Genomic DNA, 20,350 nt, shown 5'->3' with positions numbered 1-20,350 from the left:
TGAATACTGTCCATATTTGTCCTTTTTTTTTTTTTTACTGATGGATGTATCAGCATGAAGCGATTCTAGTCTGTAGGTGAAGGTTTTAGTGATTTTGTCCGTACGTCTATGACTGTGTGTGGCTGGGTTTTCAAGTCATTTCTTCGTTAGGCTCACAAGTCTGTGGTGGGATACTGTTGGAGTGAATGGGTCAGAGTGGACGGCTAGGTTGATGCATGGCTCTCATGCATGTTAGCAGTAGCGCAAACCGGTGGGCAGGTTTCACAGTATCTCCAAAGGATCACACTGTCTGGACCCATCCATAGTGTCTAGACATTTTTAGCATTATTGGTCTTTCTCATACACACATTCGCAAATTCACGCATAACTTTGGCTCCACTTACACACACTTTCAACCCTAAAGTGAGCCATTACTTTAGTGAGTACAGCAGTTCCGCGGTATGGCAGAGAGACAGGGGGTGAGCCGAGGAAAAGTACTGACAGCACAGCCAGTCCTCCAGCTCCGCGTTCCTCTCGGGCTCCAGCGAGCGCTCGGCGAACTTCATCATCAGCAGGGCTCGTTTCACATCCAGCCAGTTGAGGAGCCCCTCGTGTCGGGATCCGTCGACAAAGCCTCCTCCGTGTCCGTGTCTCTCCAGCTGCTGCTCCATCAGGTCCTTCCTGGGACCCCAGAGCAGGCTCTGAAGTATACGCTTGGCCTCCTGGATGTGGATTCGTTTGATGGGGTCGGGCTGGAGAAGGAGCTGCGCCAACCTCTGGAGGCCGATCGAGTAAAGGGAGACCGAGGGGATGGGGGGCAGTTCCTCACAGCGGTAGTCTTGTTCCTTAAGTGCTGGACTCACCTCGAATGGGTTGGGTTGATGGAGGAGCTCATAGATCAAGATGCCCGTCTGGAACTCGTCGAATTTTCGGTACTGGGCTGCTGAGACGATTTCGGGCGCCAGCCTGGCGTGGTCACGTTTGGTGCGAGGGTCCACGTGGGTGGAGGCCGCGTCCTCGGAGGAGCGACGCTTGGCCTTGGCAAAGTTACTGATGAGGAGCCGGGGAAGGTGGCGCTGATTGTCTCCGCCGCTCGACCCGTTACTGGTGCCGTTGTCGCTGTTGGTCTGTTGGGGGAACTGGGAGGGCCTGCGGTGATGAGGCACCAACAACAAGTTCTCGAGGCAGAGGTCGCGGTGCGTGACTCCGTGCTCCTTCAAGTGCTCCAGGCCGTTGCAGAGCTGCAGGAGGAGGAAGCAGATGCGGCGCTCGTACACCTCTGGCTGAGTTTTATGGAACGCCTCCCACTCCCGGACAAAGTCAGCCGCTGTCTGCTTAGGGATCTCGGAGGTGATGACCACCACTCGCTCTCGGTCAGCCTGTTGGCTCGGTGCGGACGTGGCGGGCTGAGGCAGCGACGTGGCAGGTGTGCTGCGCAGAGAGACCTCATCAGAGGGCAACATGCTCTGGGGGACACAGGCGAGAAAGTGTCCACAGTCCTGCTGCAGGTTGAAGTGGGGAGGCATGCTCTGCTGCACCGACAGGCCGTAGAGATGGCCCTGTTTGGCCTCCATGGATGGACTCTTGCAGATCTGGCGAGGTATAAACACAAAGGGCAGTGGGAGGACGGGATGAGGGAAAGAGAAGAAAGAGACAGAGAGGTGGGGGGAGAGAGGAATTCCACACAGAGACGGAAAGGGAGGGGAGCCAAGGAACATAAGAAAGGAATGCTTGTTAGTGAAGTTCTAAGGTCAATGCCAAATCAGTTCCTGCTCTAATTCAAGTGAAACCAGTGTCCTTGGTGCAGATTTAAACCTAATTCCCGACTGAAAAGCTTTTTAAAAAGCTGTATTTTAAACCCACTGGGTGATTCCAGGACTGGGCTCGGTGTTAGAGGGGACCACTTCAGCCTCTAGGTGCCCCAGTTTCCCCATAATCTACAAAGACTAGTGAATAACACTGACCAAACTAACCTACATAAATCAGGAGTCTGAAATAAAATTGTAAATGTCTCCATGTCCTCAATGAGTCTTGGGGTCAGTTGAATAAATACAGAATAATCTCTTCTTTGTGATTAACTGGACTAAATTCTTGTTTCATGAGGTTAAAGTTTCAGTGTATATAACTCTAATCAGTGCTGGCTTCAGATTATATAACAGACAGAAGTATTACACCACATTGTGTGTATTAGTTTGTGTGTGTTGGCCTTGACAACAGGGGTTTGTCTTACTGTAAATCCTGCCTGGAATCTAAAGATTAATTGGGCCTAGAGACATTAAGCAAGAGTGTGGGCACCCAGGCTGTGGTACAACACATACTGTACAAATGGAAGCAGTTTTTTTTTTATACCACTAATGACTTTGGGAACAAAGGTCAACCAGGCTGAATCCACACCCTTCTTTTCTCAGTGGCTGTTTACACTACATGGCCTGAACCGTTGGTGTTGTAGTGGGGGACCATCCCATCTGTAGCCCAAGAACAAACAAACCACCAAAGACCACCGCCCGGTTCTTTAATCTCCTCACTCTATCCTCTAACTGTCAAATCCCTGCTTAAAAGAACAGTTGAAAACACCCACTGTGCAAATGATTCCTTAAAAACAGCAGTGGAGATGATCCTGAGCTGCTCTGACCGCAGAGACTTAACACACTCGTCACTGCCACCGACCACAGATCCATGCTTGTTTACACTTATGTTGTACTAAGTGTCCTGTACTCAATATTCAGTCAGGAGCATCCATGAAATAAGAGTAGGGTTCAAATACCAGCAACTCAACATCAGATTATTCAATAACTTCCTAGAAATCTATCAAGTGGTGATGATACATAGATATTAATCTATAATTCTGTTTCACAAAGAGTCAAACCCTGTATGTTTGTTTGTTTGTTTTTCGACAATAGCCATTTGAGGTATTTACATTATTACTTCTCTGTCTATTATTTTTCATTGGTTGTGAACTTGTGATTGAATCTGGAGTCATTGTGTATTTTCAGGAAATAACGCCCGAGTGTAATCCAGTGTTGCTGTTTTTAATTTCATCTCAGTTAAAGCAGCTTTATTGTTCACTCTCTTTGTACCAGAGCTGTGTTCAGTTAATCAATGCCACCCAAGCATTTCCTACTGCTGCTGCTCCACATTAAAATTGTTCCAGTAGCTTCTATTGTGAAGCAGTCACAGCCAACACAATGTATTTGTCACCAGGGTTAGCAGTGACAAAAACAGTTCCACAAAAATGCTTCTATGCAGCAAGTCATGCATGCAAAGTCTTTTTTTTTTCTTTTTACAGGGGATCAGTTTGAAGTTTTGCAGAAATTTATGGGAGAAAAAAGGAACAACAAATCAGAGACAGCATTGTAGAGATTACCTTGACAGCGTAGGAGTTGCTGGGGTCAGACGCGCAGGCAGCAGAGTAGTACACAGCATCTCCTGCGTTGCAGCTTGGCTTGTTGGATGTGAGCCTGAACAGAGACCAGTTGCTTTCCTCGAACCTCAGCGGGTTCTTCTGGGAGCGGGTGAAGTGATCTTCACATTTTAGAGCCAAGCGTCGAAGAGACTCAGCATACAGGCCCCCCAGTTTGGAGTACACCCCCTCTCTGCTGTCGATGTTACTCAGGAGGGTCTGGAGCTGCAAGCTGGAGCCCAGATTTGGCGCCGGGCCTTGATCTGAGGCGGAGAAAGGCGCGCTGAGCTGAGGAGAAGAGGAGCAGGTGATGCTGCTTCGACAGTGCACACCCAGACGCCCGTGAGTCTTCAACGGCTCATCCAGGGTCCGGGACCTCAAGGGTCGGCCTAGCGGGGCGTGACAACGCTCCAGGGAATCGTTGGAGGAGAAAATGGGCCGAGGGTCTACGGGGCTGGACGGTAAACTGGAGCGGGAGCCGACGTCGGCAGGTCGACACACATTACTCTCCGAGCCGGTGAACGGGAGGCGAGGGTAGGCTCGGACAAAGGGTTTCCCATTGGTGCTATCGGGAGCCGACACGGTGCGGTTGACCATTTTCTTCTCCGGGAGCGGTGGCGGCTGGTTACTGAAGCTGTTGAGGGAGGGCGGGTGAGGAGACCCCGGAGCTGAGACCACTGGACTTCTGGAGAATGGAGAGGAACAAGACATTCGCGTAGCATCTCGAGAATCTATGAAGAGAGGAAAGGAAAATAACTCAATCAGCAAGTCTGCAAATCGATCACTGAAAATAGAAGAAGCAACAACAAACTTTCTGAGTACTTTGAGTATCCTCAGATGAGTAGGAGGGAAATTCAGCAGTTGACAAGATCACACAAAAAAGAGACTGATGTGAAACAGCAAAAACATTTCATATTGTTTAAAAAAACAAAAAAACAATAGACACAGAAATTTGGAAAACAGAAACCCCAACAGCCTTTGTGGACTCACACAATATACCCCGTGTTTGTCATACCTGAACAGCACAGCATAGACCACATTCCATATTCCTGGCTGACAGCTGTGAATTTGATTTATTTACTACTCCCCTTCTGCCACTACCTACTGCTCAGCCTCGGTACGTACACACACATACCTCGTTTCCTCAAAAGAGCTGGAAATTTCCACAATCCAGGATTCAAGCTGACACTCAAAACATCTTCCATCCAATTATAATCCATTTTTCAATTAAAGACTTAAAGTTGGAACTCCACATTACACTCGAGGAGACAGATACTGAGATAATTGTGCGGTGCAGTCTTCAATAACCGCCTTTCACAGAGGAGGGGGGGGGGGTTGAAGACAGCAGCAAAAAAAAAAAGTACACTGTAGGATGTAGCCAAGCCCTTTTTCCCTCGTTATCATACTCCATAATTATCTCTTCAAACGACGTTGCCCAGGAAGTTACAGCAATTACAAGCGCCTGAGCGTCACAGAGGTTTTAAGCTGATACGTTAAGGATGACAATTTCAAAACCAAGGACAGATGCCATTCATTCTGAGCCACATCGAAGAAGGAAACCAGCAACAGGTCAACACTATTTGCGCTGTATATGGGCAGTGGAGGGAAAAATAAAGCACAGATAAGCTGCAATAAAAACGTGCAGCATGTTCTCTTTTTAGTGTTGTTGCTCAGTTTCAGCCTGGACAAAGTACAATACAATCTTCATCGTAAAACAGTATCTAAACAGCAACACTCTCTCTGTCCATGGACTTCCCCTGGTGACCCGTATAAATTGGTCATTAGATCAAATCAACACCTTGGTATCGCAACCGACAAGATAACATTTATATCATATCTACCTCAGATACTTTAATAAAACTGGCTAAAATATGAAGCAGCACTTACCGGCGTCAGCAGTCAGGTTGTCAGTTGAGGCGGTGGGTAGGCTGGCACTGCTCAGGCCCCATGGAGAAGTGGTGCTCTCTGCTGAACCCTGTTGGCTGCAGCGGTCCAGCTCCATGTTGCTGCCGCTCATCTTACTCGATACTCTGTGAAATAAGAAAACCACAGACACAGTGTAAGTGTCGAGGCATACTTTGCGTACATTGTTTCTGCGTCTTGCATTGCTGTCTGCCCGTGTACCGCTGTGTACCGCGGTGTCCTGCGGTAGTTTGTCTGCAGCTGTAGAATATTTCTTTGTGCATCTGTTTATAAATGTGGAACTGCTTCACTTCCCCTCGAGGTTTTCTTATCTGAACTATGTAACACTAATAAGTTCACAAGATCAAGTGTGTCGTTTCATTTTAAATGACGAACAAAGCACTGTTGGGGAGTAGTTTCACTTCCTCGTCAAAGAAACGCACTTCTCAGTTCAGTGTAAATTTGCAACTGAGACAAACAGTCCTTTCTAAATCCCTTTATGACATCAGCAACAGATGTGGCAGCTTTGCTTATTTCTGATACTGTCCAAAAGTTGCAAATACTTAATAATGGCACTTTAGATTCTTTTCCATTTCCCAAGATTTCCCGAAAGTAAGTTGCTTTAAAGAGACAGAAACAGAGTCAGTGCGAGAGACATAGAAGCATGAGATTTTAACTTGCTTCAGCCCAAAGCATCAAGTGACAGTAGAGAGCAAACAAAATAACTCCAGTGTTGTGAATATTTGGTACCATTAGCCACACTCAGCTGTGAGAACGAGTAAAGCTGTAGCACCAAAACCCCTGTGAGGTGCTTTTATTTTTCCATTAATTCTGCGTTTCATTTCTTCTTTTAGAGTTACATAACCTCACTTTTAATCAAAAACTGTTCACTTCTTGTCTTTCACCAGACAGGAGCTTTGCGTCCTCCTTCTCAGTTTTTGCCTGTCGACCGCGACAGCCACTTACAATACCAATGAAAACTGTGCATGAGGAGACTATCTAATCAAGGTGACCAATTAGTGTGAGTGACAGCCTTTCACTTGTCTCATTATACCCACTAATGGCTCAGGGAAACACAGTCCCATCCCATCCCTTCATCTCTCCTTCCTCTCCTCCATCACAAAATGACTCCTCTATCCATTTATCTGCTGGCCCCCTGACTTCAATTCCACCATAAATCAGCAGAACAAACAGATGAGGAGGAGAAAGGAGAAAGGGGAGGAGCACAGGGGGGAGACAAAGGGTTAGGTATTCTCTCTGGGCAGTTAGCTAAAGGATCTGCTATCGTTTTACAGACAAAAGAGCTGTGATGAAAGGCAGTGGAAACGCTGAGGCAGAGGAGAAATGGTAATGGGTGCGGGGATTATGGCTCTGGGTACATGTGTGCACCTGTGAGTGTCTCGGTACAGATCTGAGATCTGTGGCCAAAACATGAGATTTTCTGTGGTGAAAGAATCCCATTGCTTAATGTTCTGTGGAGGGGGGTGGGAGTGTACGTGGCTGAATGAGCCGTCTGATTAAGTGCCTGCAAAGGAACCTTTTTCTCTGATTAGGACGCGTGTGAGAATGTAAAAGATTGCACTTTATAATGCATTGAAAGTAATGCATATTTCCCCTATCAATTAATCCTGATCCTTTTTTTTTTTTTTTTTACATGATTGATTAATCGTTTGGTCTGTAAAACGTCAGAGCCCAAGGTCAAGTCAGAAACCTGAGATTATTCAGTTGTTTTACTGTCACATACAGAGAAACTACTGACAAGACTGAAAGCTTCATTGATTACAAAACATTTGAGATTACATCTGTTTACCAGCTAATTGATTACTTGGCTAATGGCTTGGTTATCTGCAAAACCTGGCGGTAAGATGATTGATTTTTAGCTCAGTATAAAATGCATGTTCTCATCACACAAAAATGCACCATGCATCAGGTTTTTCATCATCACAGTTCTTGGAATGCCCGGTTCTAGCCTAAACATCTATTAATAAACGCCTTGATTGCCTGTTTCCGCAGAATAGATTAAATGATGTCTACGTGAGACATCGTGATCACCGCCGTGACCCTGTCGGATGAGGTTTGTGTTCTGCAATCAGCCCCGGCAACGACACTAACCCAGATTTAGAATGTAAACAATCACGCTTCAGTAAATAACACACAGTATCTGTTGACACATATGCTATCTTGACATGTGTGTGTCCAAGTGTGTGTGTGTGTGGTATTAATAAAGCTGTGTGAGAGAGGAGCTTGGGGAAGGTTTTTAAAAAGGGATGAGACTGGGGTTACAGCTAACTAGCCACAGATAGCAGCGTGACAGCGTAAAGTGAGACACAAACTATACTGAAGTGTTGTTGTTGTTGTGGACCAGGGCTCACACAACTAGGTTTCACTTCCTGACTGTTATTCTGTGGCGTCTCTGTGGTAAATGATGACATCTTAGAGACACAGCGCTGCGTGTCCACTGATTGCATCCTTTGTGTGTGCAAAATGCTTACAAACACACTTTTGCTTTCCGGGGCTATTTTACACAAAGAGAAGTCAGAAACAGAGCTGCTTATGCAGCGTTAAAGTGATGAAACAAAACCCTGTAACCTGATTACACCCCACACATTCCTATTCACAGTTTTGTTACACTGAGGTGGGGTCAGCTGGGAAGTCAGGGCCACTCACATTATACTGATAGAGAAGGTGGAGGTGTTATGATGAACACCTGTAACATGTACAGCACAGTCACATTTAAAATGTCACATATTCAATGACTTGGAGGGAAACTGATTTAAATGCTCTCTTGTTCTATTGGACAAAAAAATATATAGATGTTCCTTTTCTATTATGACTCACAAAGGTCACTATCTATTACATAGCTGTTGCACTGGATTGCCTTCTTTTGTGCATGTTAACTGACACTATATCTTACATTATAGCTCAGAGAAGAAAGACGCCCATTGTTTCTTTCCCAGACTGGTTGGATAGTCACCATGGCTATATAGTCATATAAACCAAAGATCCATTAATGTTTGACACCAATTCTTTTTTATCTCTCCCAACTTGCTCCAGCTTTTGCCTTGTTATCTTCCTCTGACTGCCAGCTCCTTCCCTTATTCATTGCAACCCACATTCTTTTTTTTCCCTTTTTTTTTTTTTGCATTATATCAAATTCTGCAAATTAAATTTTTGCTGCCCCTCTCTCCCTAACACACTTTGTCTATGATCTATCTCACATCTCATCCTCTTCACTTTTTTTAAACCATGGGTTTAATCTGGGCTCAGGATGGGTTAAAAAAATGAAAGAATAAGATAATCACAGTAGAAAAGGATTGTAAGAGACCAGTAGAAGAGCAGAAGCAGTGGCGGAAATACAGAATTAGCAGAAAGTTGACCACATGCCACTGTCGCTGCACCGCTCTGAGGCACTTCTTGGTTTTGGCTGACAGGGGCGTGAAAATAAGCCTCCATTTACAGAACTGTGGTTTTCTTTACCATCTTTCTCAAACACACTTAAACTCTGGCACCGCACTTTCCTGTGTGAACAAGAACATCACCATTTCACTTCACGTCCCTAATGATAGCTGTCTCGTCAATCTCGCTGAGGACACGTAAGAAAAGAAGAAGTTTCCATCAGGTGCCTACCTCATGCTGGGGAGGCAGAGGTCCTTGTCGGTCTGGCGGGCACAAAATGCCCTTGGATCAGGCTGGCAGCTCTCTAAAGCCCCGTCATGTGTAGTAACACAACCCTGGTTCCACACAAGTCATATGTGTATTTAAAGTCTGTCTCAGCAGGAAAAGCAACAGCACCCATTAGATGCGCGAAATTAAAGCACCCATATCCCCATATTGACCTAGTAGTTCACTTTAGAGCAGCTTCAGGTCTGTCAGATGGCAACAAGATGCTATCTGTTGTGCTGCAGAGAGGGGATCAGGACGGCTCTGTGGAGGGAGGGGCGCCATGGTCTTGGAACAGTAGTTTAGAGAGCAAAATGAAATTCACACCCAAGAAAAACTCAATGGGGATGAATCCACGTGGCCGATCTATAAATTCTGCTTCTATTGGTGGCTACAGACTGCCAGGCTGGGACAGTTTGGGAGTTGCCAGGGGCAACAATCTGTTCACTAAAGCCCCTCCCTTTGACAACCTTCACTGACCAGTTCGCACGCCTTCCCTGTTAAAGAGTACTTACTCACACACTCATGACACAGACACAGACACGTGCACAGAACACGCACGCCTCTGTGGCTGACCCATCACATGATATGTAGGTTGACCTGATACAAAGAATACAAAAGGGAGCTTTTGGTGTTTCCACTGTGATCAAAGGCTCTGGGAGGCAGATTTTTCGAACCATCTGTGGCTTTTAAATGATTCAGCACATTAAAACGCTGCTTCCCAGGGTGCATGTACACATGCTTTTTTTTTTTTTTTCCTTTTCCACACAAAAGACACAAAAATAAATCTTCCTGTGAAGTTTCGTTTGCTTTGCCGAGCATATTTACATTCTTTTTTCCTGCAACACTTTGCCATTGAGTTTCCAGGACATGCCTGGTGCCTGGGGACACTTGTTGATTAAACACACTAAACCCGCCGATAAACTTGGAACACCAGAAAGCCACAACTGTTGCTGACTGGCTTTGAGGCGTGTTCCCACATGTGTCCCAACAAGGTGTATTTTTATCAGTGCAGAATGTCGGCAATGTCATAACAGGAGAGATGGGCCCTTACTAGAATTACCACAAACATAAGGGCCCTTGAAATGTGATCAGCAAACTGTGTTTTTGATAGTAAAACACTCTCACTTAGGTTTTGCCTACTCAAGCGCCACAAGATGGTACAACATCTGCTCGTCTTGAGGAAGTCACAGTCGTGTCTTACACCTCATCATGCCACCACAGACAAAGCAAAGTTTATTCTGAGGAGATCATTTGATGTTCTAATAACTGCAACACAAGGCCTCTTCTCTGCGTCTAGTTTGGTTAGCTGACTCAGACAGAGTGTGTATTCTTAGCCTCCTGCAGACTCAGGTTAAAGCACGTGTGCAAATGTTACCGACAATAAATGGCTATATAGGCTAGAAGCCTTGTGGAGAATAGGTCACGATAATGGTGTAAGCCTTCTCGAAAATGCTATGAAATTCATCACAGAGCAAATCCTGGAAGTGATGTAATATTTACTAAACATTAAAAGCAGTATGCAGCAGCTATGTGGACGGCAAAGAATTTAAAGCACAATCATGCCAACAGTGCAAACATGAATCTTATCTCTCTCCAAGATGCTTCTGAACGCCTGCTGTATGACGATATCACTGGAACAAGGACTGTTTTTTTTATTACAGTTCTGTCTATTGAGCTGCAGCCAAAACAAATTTACAGTAACGTGACACAGAAGGGGACTATTTAACAGACCCATTTTGCGTGTTAATTAGAATTGAAAAAGTCACGTTACTAGCATGAATAGAACAAGGCGTGCATTGAGGGATATGCCTGAACAGTTTGAATGATCACAAGGCGCAAGAATGGAGGCTGATTCAAGGCTGAATAATGATGCTATGAAAGGAGAAGGCACAATAAGATGCACACAAATCCCTGCAGTTAAGCTGCATGTATGTGCAGTCACAGGGAATGCACTGTAGCTTGCATTCCTTCAGCAGCACCAGCATTATACCTATACTGTCCCAACAGAGCAAAAATGCATTTATGCTTTTAGACTAAGTGCGTCTTGTAAGTGCTAAATTATGTAACATAATGAAACCACAGTGTCATGACTGAATTACAGTGCCATTAATTCTAGTGCAGGTCATTAGGTAGGAAACCTGAGGACAGGCACGCAAATATGTGCTATAATGGGAAGTTCAAGTTTGATGAATGCAGAACATCCATCTCACAGCAAGTGTGTATGTGTATGCGAGTGTGCCATAAAACCTCTATTAGAAATTGTTTAACATCATTGTAAACAATATTCAACACCAGTTCTTCTTCAAGATTCTTCCTTATTTTGGTTTAAACGGTATAAACAGTTAGGGTAGGAAAATACATATAAAGACAAGATTTGTACCGCTAAATGCTTTTACCTGTACTAAACTAAATAAAACATTTAAAATTAAACATTTACTTGAAAAAATTCAACTGAGGGAATCCAAATAATGACAGTGGTGTATGATTAATAATTTCTTGATTATGTAAGTCCCAATTGTACAGACATTTTTTACTGCTTGACATTTAAACCATATCACTTTCAATATATTGATATACCCTATTGATCCAATTGTCAAGCATGATGCTGCTAATCCATTACTTCTGACATTTAATTGACAACACAATTAACCGAAAAAGATAAATCAATAATTGAAATATATATATTTTATGTAGTTCTACCCAGATTCACTGCTCGTGTTGCACCCTAACCACAGAGTAACAATTCAATGTGTATATGCGAAACAAAAACTTCTTTGTCGTTCTTACCTGTGCAGTTTCTTAGGTGGGGGTGGCGGTGGATTGGGCTCATTGTTGGCAGGTCCCTTCCCTGGTGCCAGCAGCTCTGATGAGCCGCCATGCAACGTTTGCTTGGCCGGCATGCTCCCGTTATGCTTGCCCTCCTCCTCTGCACCGGTGCCCTCAGTCTTCCCCTGACAGGCACCATTGTTGAGAGCAGCCGGGGGGGCCGTGCCTGGCTCTGTCATCGGAGGGGGGTTGCTGTGGGCCTTCCAGTCCCTGGCCTCCTTCCAGACAGCGGCACCATTGACCAGGCATGTCACCCGAGAGGTTGTCCCCGGGTTGGCGGCGAGCTTCTTCTTCTCCCCCTCTTTCCGCTCTCTTTCCTCGTCCTCCTCTTCCTCTTCAATACAGCAGTTCCAGCCAGAACTGTGGTGGTGGGGCTTGTGCCAGCGTTCAGATGCTGCACTGTGGTGCTCTGTATGGACCTTGAAGTGGCCCTCTCTAGCAGAGACGAGGAAAAGCATGGGGAGTTCAGGGAGAGGGACGGGAGATGAGACGGACGGTGAGAGACTGGAGGTGCCCAGTCTGGGGAGTTCAGGAAGAGGGACTGGAGATGACATGGATGGTGAGAGGCTAGAGGTGCCTAGTTTTGGGGAGCGGGTGCTCCTCTTTGGGGGGATAGGTGGGCTAGACTGAGGCTTGGGATTGAGAGTAGGGGTGAGGCAGGCCTCCATGGTCAGGGAGGGTGCACTGTGGCTGGGGCTGGGCCAGCGGAAGGCCGGACTGCTGGGGTCTTTGCGTGCCGTGGGGCTGAAATGGCACTGGGTGCTCACGGCTGAATCTGGGCTGCTCAGGTAGAAAGTCCTGTTGTTCTCCTCTGTGCGAGCTGCCATTACAGTGATGGTGGCCCGTTGACTCTCTCCTGAGAGCTCAAGCTCGGAGCAGGATGAGCTCTTACTCTGGTTTGGGGAGTTGGGATGGGATTGCACTCCATTTCCTTGCGGCTTGCGCTTTTTCTTGGTGCTCTCTGCATAAATGGGTTCGGAGCCATTGGGAGATTGGGGGGCTGACTGAGGGCTACCCATGGCTGGTGGACTTTGGGGGCTCCCTGACCTAACTTGTCTTCCTCCTGATCCTTCTGCCCCAGGAAGTGAATCTGTACTGCTACGATAAGAACAAGAGGAGTCTGATGTGCTGGTCTGTTTTGACAGGACAGGGACAGAGTGGAGGGCTGGTGGAGGACTGTGTCTAGTGGTGTCCACACTTAAGGCTGTGCTGGGGAAAGTGGTAGAAGTGCTGGAGGTCTTAGTCGCAACAGTAGCAGTATTCCCACTGCTTGTACCGTTGCTATGAACAGTGGCAGGACTGGAAGGGACCGTATCCATTGATGATGGCATCTCCACTGATGCCTGACGGGCTTCCTGATAGTTTGCCTTGGTAGTCACACCACCTCCGTTATAAGTGCTCTTGGTTGTGATGGTGGCGGTACTAATCTGCTGCTTTCGGGTGTCTCCATTGGCATTCTTTTTTAAACTCTGAGAACCTCGACCCTCTTCCTGGGTGACAAAGATATTGCCAATGATCATGGAGTCTTTAGGCAGGATATTTGGGGACAAGGGAGAAAATGAAAAGGAGTTGTTGTAGTCCTTCTTGGATTCAGGACTCTGAAGAATCGCATCTCTGTGGGCCTTGTTGCAGCCATTACTATCAATGTAAAGAGACGACAGGTCCAAGAGCTTCTTCAGGTCCAAACGCTGAACCGGGCTCTTTGTGTTCTCCTGCCAAGCAAAGACATGAATACGCATTAAAAGTGGATACATACAGATGGGAGGAAAGGACTGCTTCATCAAGTCATTTAAAAAATGTACCTGCTCTATGTTCATGTTGACATCAGTTGACTCGTTGGTGTCAAGGCTCATCATAGTAGGTTTGACAGCGATGGTTGGCTTGCTGTAGGGTGAAGGTGTTGTTACTCCAGCGTCTTCATCGCCTCCCAGGCTGCTCTTCAAACAAGCGGCTGGCACGCTGCCATCCAGTCTGCCGACAGTCTTGTGTGCACTAAGTGGGTGGAAGCAGTTCTTACAAGAGCCGGGTTTCCACACGTGTTCTGCAAAGTCGCTGCACGCTGACATCTTCGGTTTACTAAATCAGGTTTGGTCAGAAGTGGTTGTGGGAGGATCTTGGAGATATGGGATGAACTCTCATGGCTGGTACGCAGAAGGTCGCAGCATCACAAGATGTTGATCACAAGGCAATATGCAAAGGAGAGAAAAAGAAGAGGTACATGGTTATAAGAATGAAGTGCAAATAATTGCTTTTTGCTCAGGGTTGGTTGTAATAATCTTATTTGTCTTTGTGACCATCTTTACATAAAACTATTACATTAATCTAAAGGCCATCTATCCCATCATTTCATCTTCTCCATTTCTGATTTCCAAATCATAATTTTGTCTTGAACCTGACACTGAACTTCAAATCATTTAAGTTACAACCATGATATTAGTAATCCCCCATCAAATACAGCTTCTTTGCCAATGGCAGATAAAATTCAGTGGTTCCATTACTGTTCCAGTCGCCGAGGGCTGGTGACGGTTAGGGGCGGTGTGTGGCGCAGTGGTTAAGGCGGCCGCCCCATGTAGAGGCTACAGTCCTCAATGCAGGCGTCCCCGGTTCGAATCCCGCGTCGGGCAGACATTTCCTGCATGTCATTCCCCCTCTCTCTGCCTCCCCCTTTCCTGTCTATCTCACTATGCTATCAAATAAAGGCAAAAACGCCAAAAAAATATACTTAAAAAAAAACCCAAAAAATAATGGGGTATATACATTTTAATCGGGGAAAAAGTGAGAGTTTAGGTATTTGATTTGTACTAGATAGATACTCTGATTTGAGGTATTGGAATCAGTGAGAATATTATTTTTCTGATATGTATGGCTTGTACAGTTACTTTCCTTTAAAAAAAAATTGAAAACAGGAATAAACATTGTTATAATATAAATAAAAAAGTTTTAACTGTAACTAGGCAGTGATGAAGGATTCCGAGCTGTCAAGTGTCTCAGAGCTCATAGAAGACCTCCGTTAGGATTTAAGTGTCATCTGCGGATGTAACCTAAGAACAGCCGGTGTGTGCTCTGCTACTTGTTCCCATGGCCTCCTAAATTAGAGGGTATGTGGTTTCTGTTCAACCAAAGGGCCTGCCGGTGTGAGCCTAGTGACATAAAAGCCCTCCAGAGTCCTCTGCAGCCCCCGACACGCTAGAAGAAGACGGAGGAGCCTCAAGCATCCCGGAGGTCGGAATGTCAGGAATGTCTTAAGTCTCACCAGGGTGAATCTCACACCCACAACAACCTCCCCTCCCCCTTGCACACATACACACACACATATACACACTCCACATGTGTGTCCTCCTTCTCTCACAAACAAACTGACCCACACACACTCACACCTCCTTCCCTCTGCCTTTCTTGTGTCCTGTTTAACCGGGCTGACAGTGAGAAGATCAACAACATTTCAGAGGGATCATTTGTTTCCTTGCATCTGGGTGTCCCTCTTTATGTTCTTTACACAGCTTTAATTGCCTCCCAACAAGGTGCTACAATGACACACGGCAACATTAGCTCACTACCTCGACTCATTATCTGGAAAAGAAGAACTGAGGAAGCAGGAGAATGAGCAATTACTCCCCCAAGACAATGAAAATGGGTCTATATGTGCACTCAGGCTGCCTTACCATTACTTTTATATTAAACAGTCATTTAGCCACAGTTATTCTGGATTTCTAAATCTTACATTCCTTTATTGACTTAAAATACCAGGACATGAGATTGGGAGTGTTGATCCTTGTCTTGCAACTGCTGGTAATTCATGACTCCAGTATAGGATAACGCCAGCCAGGTTAACTATAGGAATGAGGAGTTTTCCTGTTGGCAAAGATAATGCATGTTTACATTCGTCTTTGTTCTGTCTGAGTCAGTTTAGGCAGGAAAGCACCCACTGTTTGTTTAACTGTTCCTGCGACAACAGAGGAAACTGAGCCTTGCCTAATATCTTATGGCCTCGTGCATGAGTCATATGAAGTGATGACTGATGAGAGACACACAGGTCTTTAGGCTACTAGTCCTGTTGCTTAAGAGAACAGACTGACTGCCTGTCAAGAGCATGTCTAGGGGGTATTCTGGGACGACTGGACAATAACAAAGCATAGACAGACAGAGCACTGGTGTGAGAAGTTTATTAAGTTGCCAAACTGACAGGGTAGTCCCTGAACTGGGACAGTTTAGTCTCTTCTGTTGCACTTTCCCTACAGTGAATCACTGACCAAAACAAAAAGAGAGGAAGACATGACATGAGATTCACCCGAAAATGTCCAACATTTTTCTGCTCTGTGCTCTCCCTTCTCAAAACTGAACGTTGGGTTTAGGTTATCCTAGCTTTTGTTGACAGGTTCAGCCCTGCTTGTTTGAACAGAGATAGACCCTGCTGTCTACATTCCCCACACCTTCTCAAGCTCAAGGTCCAATATTTCTCACTTCCTCTTGTAAAAACACACACATACACGGAGAACCACCAGAAATTCAGCCATATGACAAAATTCATGCCCTGCCTTCAATATAAAACTCAGACTATGTAAAATATCTCATGACCATGTGAGGAGACAGGGGGAGCCAGAAAAATAGGATGAGCACAAGGTAAAGTGTGTTGACGGTGAATGTTGGCCTGATGTGGAATTTTTTGATTTTGGGGTCATCTAATAAAGGCATAACAAACCTTGAAGTCACAAGTCTGGTTTCCCTATGACCTTTGCACATAAACACAGTTATTTGGCCACTAGATGTCTCAAAAACACATCAAATTTTTACTGAGGAATTAAAATCCACCATGCTAATCTATCTGAGGGAATCTGATCACAGCAGCCTGGACGATGAAATTGCAGGGCTGCTGCTGGAGCAAGCAGACATCGAAGAATGCAGTCAGGAGGACTCACCGGTAGACCGGATGGCAACAGTTTAAATAGCCCTGGCTAGGAAGTAAATAGCCCACAGATATGGTGACCAGGAGAAGTAATTATGTTTAAGGTTGCGGGTGTGTGTGTGTGTGTGTGTGTGTGTGGGGGGGGGGGGGTTTGTTATCAACACTCAACAGCTGCTAAAACTGCATTAAATCTGAATCCTTCTGCAGGAGCAGGCATGATACATGTGACCGCCCCCCCAACCCCCCTTCCACCCCTCCTGCCCTAAACACATCAGCACATGCTACAAGTGGGACAGCTTCATGAAGCACTGGCCATCTGATGGTTATTATGTGATGTAGGCCTATTATGCTAGCCTCACTGTAACACTTGGATGCTTTTTACTAAATTAATATGCAAGGCCAAAAAAGAGAGAGAGAGAGAGAAAAAAACAACAACAGAGCACACAGAGATTTAATTGAATGAAATGCCCATGGAAATAATTATTAGACAACCTATGGTCCACATCACGCTCTGATAAGCAGGTCAGGTCACTGTGTAGTCATCCACTTTGAATACAAATTCTTTGACCAGCAACATTTGTCACGCCTGCCTCACTCTCACAGCCCATTCATTCATTCAGCCAGTCAGTCACTCTGTCAGGGGAGAGGGAGAGGGAGAGGAAGAGGGGGGGGGGGGGGGGGTACAGCAGCACACAACCTGCTTCCCCGATACTCGGTAGGACTTTCCGCCAAAACTTGTGCCCTTATGACTAATATCTCAAAACTTTCATCTAAACACGCTCTGTGTGTAGGTTTTACTATACACTTACACAAGAGCACACATTCGGCAGAAACCAAACACCCCCACGTGTTTCGGTTTGAGCCTCTTTTTTTTTTTCTTTTTTTTTTTTGCTTGATAAAACTGAAGATTTGTCTGAACACTTGCTGTCCAATAAAGGTTTGTAGTAGGCTATAGGAGAGGAAACATGCTAGTAATGTGTAGGCTACAATCTGGCAAAATGGCAGTGTCTCTATCACCTGCAGTAACACAACACACAGACAGACATTTCAGCTGTTACAACTTGGCTCAACCTGTATCACTAAACCAGTAATACAGGTGTTTATGGAGGAGAAAAGGGAAAACAAACACCAAAAAAGGCAGCGTAACCACGCAGGGTTACCTACTGGCTGCTGACTGACTGACTGACTGACTGCTTACCTGCTCGGACTTTCTCTTCCCTGGCAACACAGAAGGTCTCCAAAAAATAGACAAAAATATTAACAACAAAAATGTATCGTTAACTGCTCCTCTGTTTCCCCAAAGGAGCCGATATCCAGCTCTTATGTCTTCACGTATCCCGCATGCGACAGGTTAATGGACCCGAGAGGCTGAGTGTGCGTATAGCCGCTGCTGCAGGCTGCTGATTGTGGGCTCCAGCCGGGCTCGTTACCGCTGCCTCCCTCCGTGCTGCTGCTGCTGCTGCCGCTGCCGCTGCTGTTGCTGCTGCTGCTGTGGTTGTTGTGCTGTGCAGAGGTGGAGTGCTGAGGCGGAGCAGGAGTCCTCTGCAGCAAGCATGGGGAGAGAGCACAAGGAGGTGGGAGGAGCTCCTCCTCACCAACCATGCAGTCTGGCCGGTAGCCACACTCACACAGATTTTCATTAAGGCTTTTGTCCCTACTAGCTGTCATAAGGATGTTTACACAGCCCTGCTTTCAACATGTCACAGACCTATTATAGGCCTACATGACTGTTTTTGTTAATATGCTACTGTCAGTTCCTCAGTTTTTGTTTAGAGTTACAGCTTAAAGCTACAAAGGATGCATGCTCTCCCTAGAAAAAAGGAAAAAAAAGAAACCACTTGGTTAAGAACACACTGGGCTCGGGCTGTGCAGGTTTATTCTGCAAGCAATCAGTCTTGATCAGAGTTCCTTAGTTGTGGAGAAGGTTGATGTATAACTTGCCTGTTTTTCTTTTTCTTTTCTTTCCTTTCCTTTTTTTTTTTTTTTTTTTTTTTACTGCTCCTTCCCTCCCTGCTACCCCCTGGTCTGCTCCTGCCTCTGTTCATCATGGCTGGGGCGACAGAGTGATAGAAAAACACTGCCACTGCTGCTGAGCCAGGCCGGACCCCTGCTGGTTTCCATTACAGGCAGCAAAAGGAGAAGCAAAGCTCACAGAGTGACAAACACAGCCGCTGTGCTGGATGAAGGCAGCCATCCGTAGAGATTAACCTTTTAACTGAGCATGTCCTCTGATGTCTTAGTGAGAAATAACAGTCAAACAAGGTTTCATCTGTTGGCCTTTTGACTTATTTAAACAGAGCCACTGTATCACTCTCAGCTCCTGCTCTATTTTGTCTTGTGCTGCTCTTAAGTCCTCTTAGTTTTATTTATAGTTTGGAACAAGGACGCCAAAAAGACATTCCTCGAAGGGATGGAGCAAGTGGCAGAGAAAATACAGCGCTAGATCTCAGGTAGCCCTTTCCTCCGCTCCGAGCATCCCGTACGTCCAAGTCTATACGTCCTGTGAAGGAGACATCCGTCCGTATGAATTAATTGGACACAGAACCTGCCAGTTTCCTGAGCCTCATGCGAGGATTTATAGCCCAGCTGAGGCAATCAGCAGAAGTGGCACGGCAGAGACTGGATCCTGGAAAAGTGATATCTTTTACAAGACCACCTGTTGAATTTGGAGAGCGTCACGGTCCTCTCAAGAGGATTAGGAGTTTGTTGCATTGCATCTATTTTTGGCATAGCAGAGCACAATAATAATCCTGCTAATGGGGGTAAATCAAATACCTTGTGCTTTGCATAAAAAATCATGGAAGGGAAGCTTCTAGACACATTCTGCTGTTTAGTCTGCTTAAGCGTGGATTAAATTCTTGCAGCGAGTCACGTACCGTCCTTTTCTTGCACCGATGTGTATCTGTGTTAAGAACCCACTTGTTAACTGTGGAAAGGCTGTCATAAAAATGTTTCAGAGCAAGACACATTAAAATTTCTGTCACGAGAGGTGAGATTTTAGTACTGAGAAGATGTTATGGGAACCTCCAAATTAGAAGAGCACAGCAGGAGATGTGGAATGGCTTATGAAGAGTGCAGTATGGGAGAACTTTTTCCCACATAATTTCTGCAGTTGAAATTACATAGTGAGGGAAATCACTGGGGTGTCTCGGAGACAAAGAGTGAAAAGTGTGGGAAAATCTAATTTCATTTGGCCACGTTCTTCTCCCCATCCACATATCTATAAATTATTCTTGATAAATTAAAGAATGCCATTACTCTGCATGCTTTATACACACTTGTGCAGTTCTTGAGTTGTCTGTGCACAATGCGTATACGATACCACATTTGGAGTCGCTCATCTTTTATAATGTTCCCTTAAATTATGAACGGAATCACAGCCACTTAAAGTTACAACCAGGGCCTGTGCCACAGTGTGTGTGCAATGATGAATTAGCAGTTTGTTGACATGCTGCAGGCTGCTGTATGTGTGTGTATGCGAGAGAGAGAGAGAAAGAGGGAGAGAGGCAGGCTAGGATAGAAGCAACCTTTTTTTTTTGCACACTGCAACATGAGGATGCTGTTGGAGAGGAGCCAATCACAAACTGGCCAGGTCCCCGGCCGCACATACAGTGTCAGGATGCTGAAATATGAGCAGCGCCCTGACAGCCCCACATGATGTGTGTTGTTTGCATCTC

General features: G+C 45.5%; 1 protein-coding gene across 1 annotated transcript; it reads right to left on the bottom strand.

Moving 5' to 3' along the window:
• Nucleotides 1-15: 15 nt before the first annotated feature.
• On the bottom strand, nt 16-18,014 carry prag1 (PEAK1 related, kinase-activating pseudokinase 1). The gene is made up of 6 exons (XM_083983279.1): nt 17,872-18,014; nt 13,573-13,911; nt 11,732-13,482; nt 5,267-5,409; nt 3,344-4,110; nt 16-1,571 (listed from the first exon to the last, which is right to left on the bottom strand). The coding sequence occupies exons 2-6, from the start codon at nt 13,834-13,836 to the stop codon at nt 411-413; spliced, it is 4,086 nt and encodes a 1,361-aa protein (XP_083839405.1). The 5' UTR covers nt 13,837-13,911; nt 17,872-18,014; the 3' UTR covers nt 16-410.
• Between the last annotated feature and the right edge of the window lie 2,336 nt (nt 18,015-20,350).

This window comes from Trachurus trachurus, assembly GCF_905171665.1.
Source record: "Trachurus trachurus genome assembly, chromosome: 12".
NCBI classification, from domain to species: Eukaryota; Metazoa; Chordata; class Actinopteri; order Carangiformes; family Carangidae; genus Trachurus; species Trachurus trachurus.
Note: the sequence above shows the minus strand (reverse complement) of the source record. Positions and strands in the feature narration are given on the sequence as shown.